General features: G+C 31.5%; 1 protein-coding gene across 1 annotated transcript; it reads right to left on the reverse strand.

Moving 5' to 3' along the window:
- Positions 1-9,541: 9,541 nt before the first annotated feature.
- Positions 9,542-10,144, reverse strand: LOC149514791 (uncharacterized). The gene is made up of 3 exons (XM_089744258.1): positions 10,022-10,144; positions 9,787-9,905; positions 9,542-9,692 (listed from the first exon to the last, which is right to left on the reverse strand). The coding sequence occupies exons 1-3, from the start codon at positions 10,142-10,144 to the stop codon at positions 9,542-9,544; spliced, it is 393 nt and encodes a 130-aa protein (XP_089600384.1).
- Between the last annotated feature and the right edge of the window lie 709 nt (positions 10,145-10,853).

The raw sequence follows: 10,853 nt of genomic DNA on the forward strand, positions 1-10,853 counted from the left end.
TAGAACAAGGTTTAGGAGTTGGGTTATATATGGGGAAAGTTATAACACCCCCACATGCCCATCCAAATGATGGTACCATTTTATTTTAAATTATCTTGAGATCTTGATTATAATGGTCTTAATTTTAATATTTAAATATTAAAAATAATTTTTAAGATACTCCAACAATCTAGTAGAGTTTTTAAAAATATTTTTTTACTTCAAGAGTATTTAAGAATCCCATTTGTTTTCTTGAAAAGGCCCTGTCATTGGAAAGATTTAATCTTTTTTTGTTTTTAGTTTTTTTTATTGAAAATATATCTAATTATTCCACTATTTTGGCTATATTAGAAATATCTTCTCATCTAGAAATTTCTTAGATAATCAACCATTTGCGATTACCAAGAATTTCATCATCAGATTTTATTTTTTATTTTACAAGAAAAAATTCTAAATTTTCCACCGTTTGAGTCAATTTAGATTTTTCTTTTTTGATTTCTAAATTTTTCACCATTTGAACTTATTTAGAATATATTTTTATTTTTGAAAAGAAAATAATATGACAATTATTTTTTTTGAAATTTTATTTAAATTTTTTCACTATTTAGGACAAATTTAAAAAAACTTCTTACCTAGAGATTTCTTAAAAAATTTACCATTTGAAATTTTTAGGATTCTCATCCTTGTATAATTGTCAAATACTTCAACAAAAAAATTTTTATATTTGAAAACAAATACAATTACTTTATTGAAATTTCATCTAAATTATTTCACAATTTGAGACAAATTTAGAGAAATTTCTCACATAGAGATTTCTTAAGAAATTTATTATTTGAAATTTCTAAGAATCTCATCATTGGAACTCATCCAAAAATTTTATAAAATTTATTTATATTTTTTTGTAATTTAATAATAAATATTAATTATTATTATGAAATTTTTACTTTTTGTCAATTAAATAATCAAAACAAGATTTAAACAAAAAAATGAATAAAATAAGTAAATAAATAAAACAAACTAAGAATTAAATAATTGAATACACACATAAATGAGTAAAAAGTACCTTTCAATATTATAAATAAAGCGTTGTTACTTTAGTAATGTCAACAAGTGTCTCATTTGTGCAAGCCTCCTAAACAAAGCCAATAGTACCATTTTGCATAAAGCCTTCACGACTTTGGTCCAAATTGGATATTTCCTCAATGTGCTTCTCTTTCAATATTATTGTGTTTTTAAAGAAAGACAAGGCTTTGTTGAGGAATGCCTGCGAATTTCGAGAGAGTTTTCTTCGAGCTTGACTTATGCTATGTTATTGGAGCTAAGAATTATGGTTGATAGATGACAATATTTCCCAATTAATGGTGCTGGTAATGGCAAGAAGCTTATGTTGATTGCTTTTCTTTCTTTTTTATGTTAATGGTTGCCTTTTGGTGCTCTATTTTTTGTTTTTAAAACATTGGTTTTTAGTATTATGGAGGCTTGAAGGATGGACTATTTGGCGGTGCTATAGAAGCTTAGAGACTCGTGTGGTATTGATGATAATAGTGGCAGTAGATCTGTGTTAATGGTGATCATTCTCATGTAACAGTGGAGGTTACAGCTATAAAGATGGTGTTCCAGTAGAGATGATAGTGGGATGACGGTGTTCTCTGGTGATTTCTTCTCTAATCATCCATGTGTGTATTTATAAGGGATAATCAGAAAAATTTGTAACTAATTACGACTCAACTTCTAACAAGATCATAGCATATAAAATTTATCTTTAACAAATCCAATCCATCTATAATTCTGCAAGCACCAATCCATAGTAGAGTATTTATTATTATTATTATTATTATTATTATTATTATTATTTACAATTATCTTATTATTATCTTAACAGAAAAGCTAAAGATAAAATCAAATGAAAATGAAAAATCAAAGATAAATAAAAATAAATAAATAATCAACCAAAATAATAATAATAATAATAATAATAAATCAATAAATTAATAAATTATAAAATAATGAATGATTAAGCTTATAGATTAGACTTTATTGAGCCAGGCCCAATTGGTTCAGGCCTGGACCAAATAGGGTGTCTATAATTAGCCAAATCGTATGATAGAGCATGTACTGCCTGACTCTACGAGTAGTCCAAGCTAGGGCACAACATATTTTTTCTATTTGGGGGTACTTGCCTCATACTTTGTAAACTTTTTACTCAAATAATAGATAGCATGCTTTTTCTGGCCAGTTTCATCTATTTGCCCAATACACATCCCATCGATTTTTCCTACACCATTAGATATAAAATCAATGGCCTTTTTGCAACTAGTGGTACTAATATCAATAGGCTTGTCAAATACTCTTTAATCTTTTCAAAGGTATTTTGGCATTCTTCGTCCCATTTATCAGGATTATTTTTATAAAGCAACCTAAAGATCAGATTGCATTTCAAGGTGGGTTAAGATATAAAGTGATAAATATAATTCAATCACCCCAAAAAGCCTCTCACTTCCTTTTGCATGCATGGCGCTAACAACTCTTGAATGGCTTGAATCTTATCAAGGTCTACTTTTATACCTCTTTCACTAACTCTAAATCCTAGCAATTTTCCAGATTTAACATCAAATGTGCATTTGGCTGGATTCAACTTGAGCTGGTATCTCCGTAACTTTTCAAAGAGCTTTCTAAGGTTAGCAACATAATCTTCACTTTCTTGAGATTTAACTATCATATCATCGACATACACCTCTATCTCTTTGTACATCATATCATAAAAAAGAGTGACTATCACCTTTTGATATATGGTGTTAGTATTCTTTAGCCTAAAATGCATGATTTTATAGCAAAATATGCCCCACATGGTCATGAACATAGTTTTCTCCATATCTTCACAAGCCATTTTGATTTGGTTATAGTTAAAAAACCTGTCCATGAACAAAAAGGTGGAGCGCTTAGCAGTGTTATCCATAAGGGTATCAATATGTGGTAATGAAAAATTATCTTTTAGGCTGACCCTATTTAAATCTTGGTAGTCACATGCATCTTTACTTTTTCATCTTTCTTAGGAATTGGGACTATATTGGCAACCCATTTAGGGTACTTGGCTATTTCTGAAAAACCTACATTAAATTACTTCTTTACTTTTTTTTTTATCTTCAATAATAATTTTGGCTTCATGCATCTCAACTTTTGTTGTATCAGTCGACATTTTGATTTTAAAGACAATCTATGCTTTACCACATTTGTACTAAGTCTGAGCATATCCTGATAAGACTATACAAATACATCCTCATATTCTTGTAACAAATTCATTGGTTTTTATTTTTCAATCGGTGATAGTGAAGTATCGATCCTAACTTTTTTTTTATTCTTACCATCTCCTAAGTTCAATATGTCGGCAGATTCTTAATGGGGTTTTATAATTTTCTTCTTTTGCTCCATCCATTTTAATAGATCATGAGGTAAATAATAGTTTTTTGAATCAACATCATTATCAAGCTCACTAATGTGAATCGAATTTTCAAAATCAAACTCGACGTTATTGTCTTGATTATCTATAATGTTCATTATTTAAAGATTTAAAAATAGGTATGATCACAAAGAAATATATATACTAATCTTGGCAAGGGTAAGAGAATAGTAATAAAAAAGAAAAAATGGAGAACATGGTATATGTGAAATGCATCACATTCATCATTTTGTTAGGATAATGAAAGTAAGCCCATACATTTAACCTTTATATGCTCTTGGGTAGAAACAATTTGAATTCTTAAGTTTGAACGGTTCAAGGATAATAAAAATGATGTATCGTTCTTGGATTTTCTAACCTAGGAAAGGAAAAAAAAATCTCTTCATCTTGAACTTCTTTATCATTTGCCACAATATAAACTTGAGAAAAAGGCTTCTTCTAATCCCATTGTTAACTCACCCTTTTCAACCTCTAATGATATAAGATGTACATTTTTTTTAGAGCAGAATGTCTTATATTGATAAGGGAACATCATTCTTCCATCAACTACTTTAGCCATAATGTGAGTTTTGCACTTGACAATTATGTATAAGGTCTTAACACTACCTCACCCTTTTAGAGGTATTTCATCATCATTAAAAGTAATGAAATTTGAGGCTATAATATTCCTAACTATGTGATCTACCTTCTCGATAGAAATGTTATGTTCGACATAAGCTTGGTTGAGCACTTTCAGCAAAACATTCTTGTGCAACTTAGAATTCAATAGTAGTGACGATAAAAAAATATGAGCTGATAGTTTGTTCAATTGGTTGACCACATTGTACTTGCTATGCTTGATGACTTTTAAAAACTCACAAGCTTCTTTCTCTAAAACTAGTTTGTTAATCTGTACTTCTACGCTTACCACTAGCTAAGAACCTTGACTTTCTCCTATGTCTTCTTCTCTTACTCTACCTTTTCATTTTTTAATCATTTTTGACATCTCGAGAGTGTAACATTGACCATTTCGAGTCATTCCTCTTATGTCTGTAATGTTTGCAGTATTCCCCATACCTGGATCATTCGAGGTCATATCAAGTCCTCGCATCACAACATTATAGTTTTATTTCCATGAGACTACTTTATCAATCTAGGAAGGGAATGGATTGGGGACATAAATAGTTATTAGCATCATAGGAAAGGAAATAACTTTCTCAACTGTGGGCTTCGATATCTCGTCATAGTATATCGTGATAGGTTAGGGGATAAAAACTTGCTAGAATGCTCATCACTCACCATATTCACATTGCTTTCATCATATTTATCATAAAACTCAATGATAGCCATGCCCATCAAGTTTTGCAATATTCGTCTAAAGGCTTCACAACCTTGATTGAATATCGGATCATTCTTTTATGGTACTTGCAAAATTGGTCGAGGTCTTCATAACTTTCACTGTTATCTAAAAATAGCAATTCAGTCATACCTATTTCACACAAACTGTAATACACATATTCAAAAAAGGTCTTCACTTCATCCACCCATCTTTTGATCCTCACATCTTTTCCACTACCCACCATATTAATCGTTCCTTCGGTGTGATTTGGTAAAGGGTTTTCACTGACACTTGGCTTGAATTTGGTATCAAAAGTTAAAAGTCCATCATTTATTAGACCTTACACCTTATGTTTAAGTGTTGTGCAATTTTCAGTAGAGTATCTTGTAACACCATAATGATAATCGCACTTGGCATTAGGGTTATGCCAACTCAGGTAAGGTGACTTTAATGATGTCATGCAGGCAAGAGCGATAAAGCGGCCTCTCAACAACTGGGGGTATAATTCATTGTAAGACATAGAAATTGGGTCAAACTAAGGGCTTTCCGGATTATTGTTGTTTTATGGGTTTTTTTGGTTATTATTTTGGTGGGTTGGTTGGGTGAATGGTTGAATTGAAGATATGAGGGTGTAATTAGATGGTTGAGGACTAAAGCTCCGCCTGTGTGGTGGTTGTTGGGGTGCTTGGTAATAATATGGTTGCTGAAAATTTTGGTTGGTAGTAGGGTAATATGGAGGGTATGGTGGGTTTGGATTATATAAAACAAAAAGATGGTGTGAGGAATTTCTGTAAGTGATTGCATGTGTCTCATGTTTCTTCTTTTTTGGATTTACTGTCTTTTTTTTTTCCCTTTAATTTTGCCACTTTTAATGGCATTTTTTATTATTTCGCCCAAAATTACCATATCAAAGAAGTTTTTCATTGCATTTTCCACCAACCTATCATAGTTTGGGGCTTTCAATGTGTTGACAAATAGCATAATTATCTCCTTCTCAGTTAATGGTGGTTGGACCTAAGCTGTCACATCTTTCCACTGATGCACATATTCCTTAAAGGTTTCTGCTAATTTTTCTTCATATTTTGTAATGATAGTTATCATAATGTATAGATTCATGGACCCACCGTTAGACATGGATTAGAGGAGTCCCCACCAATCTTTTTTGCCTAGGTGTGATTGATCACCTGATCAAATCTGATCTATGAAATTAGAGTTAGGGTTTGAAAGTACGATTACGCGTGGAGAAGATTATAGCACCCCCACAACGCCCATCCAAATGATAGTACTAGTTTGATTTCAGATTATCTAGGCCTTGATTATATTTGTATTTTACCAAAATATTTAATATTGAGACTTAATCTTAAAATCACCAATAGTTTGGTAGCAACTTAAAATAATTCTCTCACCTCAAGAATATTTATGGAGACTATTGTCCCACTCTGAAGAGGCTCCGTTGTCAAATTTATTAATATATTTTATTCAAAAAAATTAGTAAAATCTCCCAATAGTTTGGTAGGACTCACTTTAAAACAATAATTCAATAGATTAAAGAAGAAAAATTGTTTTTTAATTATTATTCCTTTTTTTTTTGAAAAACTAATTTATGAAATTTCTCAATAGTTTGGTGGATTCCATTAAAAATTAAACCCATAAAATTTTTCAATAGTTTGATAGAATTTATGAATTATTTTGTAGGGATTTTTATTTGAGAAAAATTTCCTTTTTTTTTTTACTTTATTGGAAATGACTTTTTTTGCTTCTTTTATTTTCCAAAAAAAAAAGAATTTTTTAAAATGAATTACTAAATAAATAAAAAAAGTAAATAAAAAATTGAAAATAAAATAAAATTTAAAAATAAATGAAAATAAAAAAATAAAATGAAAATGGAAAAAAGAAACCTTATGAAATGGGTCGAGTCTGCACGGGGATCTTCACGTGGGTTGCCGGGTAGACGCGTGGATTTGGGGTGTTTAAAACAAAGTCGTAAGGGCAATGTAAAAAAGTCACTTTCAACATTTTTTGCTTTAGAAATCCTAGAGCCTCTTTCTTTCTAACCTAAAAAGCCTCTACCTTTTCTCTAAAATCCCAAGAATGGCATCGAAAAGTTCAATCGAAAACTAGAAAATCCATCGATTTTTGGGGAACTCGCCAAAAAGTTCAACCAAAAACTAGAAATCTCATTGATTTCTTGAAAAGTTGCCAAAATCCCATCAAAAAATTCAACTCTCATAGGAAAATTTCACCTAAAAATTCTAAAATTCTTCCAAAAACCCAGAAAAACCCTAAATCTTTCTAAAAAATTTCAAAAATTTCCCAGAACCTCGTCCTAAACCCCAAAAACCAAAATATCAATCCAAAAACTTTAAATCAAACCCTAAAAATCCAAAATCAAAATTTTCTAATACTCTCATTACCCTAGAATTTTTCAAATCTTCCACCCTAAAAATCTTTGTGTGTTCTGTTCTATGATTTCTCATCCAATTTATAAGCAATCTTTGGAGGATTTTTAGGAAATGGGAAAAAATAAATCCAAGCTTGAATCCTGGGATTGGTTTTGTCTTAGCATGATTCTGGGTCTCTGATTGGATCCTAGTTAATTCCATTATTTACACCAATTAACTTTGCATTAAAGATCTTAAATTTTGAGATTCTGGTCAAATTCAGATTTCTTTACCTATGGGCAGATTTGAATAAAAAGGAAAGAGAAAAAAAACAAAAATAATAGTGATGATAATAATAATAATAATAATAATAATAATAATAATAATAATAACAATAATAGTAGTAGTAGTAGTAATAATAGTAACATGACATGGTATGCTAATATGATGGTACTAATATGTTGTAATATGTTATACTATATAATAAGATATAATAATACAAATAGTAATAACGATATACTATTATACTACAATAATATATACAAAGGAAATTAGTCTTGATTAGGCCCAGACACAAATGGGTGTCTACAATTACCCCTCTTTGCATATCACTGTTAGACAGGGATGATGCAAAGACCCAGACACCCACTTTCTTAAATCAAATCAATGAGTAAAATTGACCGTGAGTAAGTCAGAAGGATGGCTTGCGCTAAATCGAGATTGAATGATTAGGATGATGCCACAAGTCTGAAAGCGACTAAGACTAAGTTGAGGTCGTAAATGGATGATCGGGATGACGCCACGAGTTTGAAAATGACCAAGACCAAGTCAAGATCGTAAATGAATGATCGGGACGATGTCGTAAGTCTAAAAGTGACCAAGATTAAGTTAAGGTCATAAATTAATGACTGGGACAATGCCACGAGTCTGAAAATGACCAAAACCGAGTCAAGATCATAAATGGATAACCAGGAAGATGTCGTAAGTCTGAAAATGACCAAGATCGAATTGAGGTCGTAAATGAATAATCGGGATGATGCCGTAAGTTTGAAAGTGACCAAGACTGAGTTGAAGTCATAAATTAATGACTGAGATGGTGCCGTGAGTCTAAAAATGACCAAGATTGAGTCGAGATCGTAGATGAATGACTGAGACAATGCCTCGAATTTGAGAATGATTTGACCTGAGCCGAGACTGAATGATTAGGATGATGCTACAAGTTTGAAAGTGACTAAGATCGAGTTAAGATCGTAAAAGAATGACTAGGATGATGCCATAAATTTAAAATTGATCTGACATGAGCCAAAATCAAATGACTGGGATGATGCTGCGAGTTTAAAAATAATCTGACCCGAGCCGAGATCGAAACTTGTGATGAATGATCATGTAATGATATGAATGTATGCTCTATCTAGAATACAAATGAAACATCCATTATGGTATTAAAGTTTCCACAACTTTATCCACATTCTCCATTTTCATGTCCTTCTGGCAAGGAACTATCCTTGAATAAGTATTTATTTTCATCCCAAAAGGAATCTTTTGCAATAATTGATTTTTTCTTAATGGGAGGCATTCATCCTTGGTCATTGTCTCTTTCAATTTTCTCAAAGTAACACACAATTTCTTACGACTTTGTTTAATTATTAATCACTATCTCAGTTTCAAAATATGAGTTGCAAGTTATGCACTTCTTCTATTCATGGCAAGGCATAAAGAGAAAGAAAATATACTAAAAGTGGAAAGTAGGATGAATATCATTTATTTGGATAAGCAATAAATTACAAATGATGGAAAAAAATAAGATGAAGGTGCATAAAGGCGACTATTTAGGATTGCAATGCCCCAAAACAAGCGTTCAGATAATCATGACAACAAATCTTGGATTTCTTTAAAAATTTAACCAAAACATGATGCCCCAATACCCTAAAGCCATTTGAAATTCACTATCTATGGTATGCCTTTTAAGTGATGCCATATTCTGCTCATTCAAATTGCTTTTATTCAATTCAAGTCACCTTTTTGGGTTCTCAACTCGAATTCTTTTTTTTTTGTTTTTGATTTTGATTTTTTTTTAATCTAAGTCGCCTTTTAAGGTTTTCAACTTGAACTCTTTTTTTTTAGTTCAAATTGCCCTTTCGGATTTTCAACTTGAACTTTTTTTTAAGCAAAGTACTTCTTCACAACATCAGAATTAATAGGGTTAGGAAGCTCATCACCATCCATTTTTTACAAGATTAAGGTTTCTCCCGAAAAAGCTCTTTTTACAACATATGGTCCTTTCCAATTTGGAGTCCATTTCTCCCTATCATCATGTTAGCTTGGGAGGATTCTTTTCAATAGCAACTCCCCTTCTCGAAATTGATAAGGTCAGACCTTTTTGTCATAAGCTCTCATCATTCCCTTTTAGTACAGCTGGTCATGACAAAGTGCCATTAGTCTCTTTTCCTCAATAAGGTTCAATTGCTCATAGCACTCCCAAATCCATTCAGCTTCTTCTATCCCATTTCTTTTAGGACTTTTAGAGATGAGATTTTTACTTCTACTGGCAGTATAGCTTTTATTCCATAAACCAAGGAAAAAAAGTTACCCCAGCAGATATGCACATAAAGGTTCGATAAGCATGTAGAGCAAATGGTAATTTCTCATGCCAGTCCTTATAAGTTTTGGTCATCTTTTCCAAAATCTTTTTTATGTTCTTATTTGCAGCTTTCACTGCCCCATTCATTTTTGAGCGATATGGAGTTGAATTATGGTGCTTAATCTTGAACTGAGCACATACTTCTTGTATCATTTCATTGTTCAAGTATTTTGCATTATTTGAAATGATTCTTTCTGAAAGCCTATATATGTAGATTATCTTTTTTTTTTAATGAACTTGCAAACCACTAATCTAGTCACAGTTGTGAAAGAAGTAGCTTTAATCGATTTAGTGAAGTAATCAATCTTTACAAAAATGAATCTATTCTCATTTGAGGCCTTTAGAGTAATGGGACCAATGACATCCATTCCCCACATAAAAAATGGCCAAGGTGGTGCCATAACATGTAAAGCGTTGGGCGGAGCATGGATTTTATTAGATAAATCTAGCATTTGTAACATTTTCGAGCATAATCAATGTAATCATTTTTTATTGTCAATCAATAATATCTAACTTGCATAATTTGCCTAACCATCATGTGCCCATTTGCGTGTGCGCCACATACACCATCATGGACTTCCTCAATAATCCTTTTGGCTTCAGAGGTACTTACACAAGGCAGTAACACTTGATCTCTGCTTCTCTTACACAAAACTTTTCTATCTAAAAAGAATCCCATAGCTAATCTTTTCAGGACTCTTTTATCATTTTTTTTGTTGCTTGATTCGGGTACTAGTAATCCCTTAAATATTGTATAATGTCATAATACCAGGGATTGCCATCTTCTTCCTCTTCCAAATTAACGTAGTGTACTGGTATGTTCTTGATATCTAATCTGATGAGCTAAATTTCAGTAGTATTATCGACCTATACCATTGTAGCCAAAGTTGCTAAAGCATCCACTATCTGATTATCTTTATAGGGTAAATGTTCAAATTAGATGTTTTCAAATTACTTACACAACTCTTAGATGTATTTATGGTAAGGGATGAGTTTTGAATCCTTTGTCTCCCATTCACCTTTTAGTTGATAGATAACCAATGTTGAATCTCTAAACACCTTTAATGCCTTAATTTT

Source organism: Durio zibethinus, chromosome 15 (genome assembly GCF_047325235.1).
Source record: "Durio zibethinus cultivar Kanyao isolate XHJ-2024 chromosome 15, ASM4732523v1, whole genome shotgun sequence".
Lineage (NCBI taxonomy): Eukaryota > Viridiplantae > Streptophyta > Magnoliopsida > Malvales > Malvaceae > Durio > Durio zibethinus.

Coding starts and splice junctions, on each gene's coding strand:
- LOC149514791 (XM_089744258.1), bottom strand. CDS start 10,144: ATGGATGTCATTGGTCCCATTACTCTAAAGGCCTCAAATGAGAATAGA. Junction 9,906..10,021: donor CAACTGTGACTAGATTAGTG/GTTTGCAAGTTC, acceptor GTATGTGCTCAG/TTCAAGATTAAGCACCATAA. Junction 9,693..9,786: donor ACCAAAACTTATAAGGACTG/GCATGAGAAATT, acceptor ATGGAATAAAAG/CTATACTGCCAGTAGAAGTA.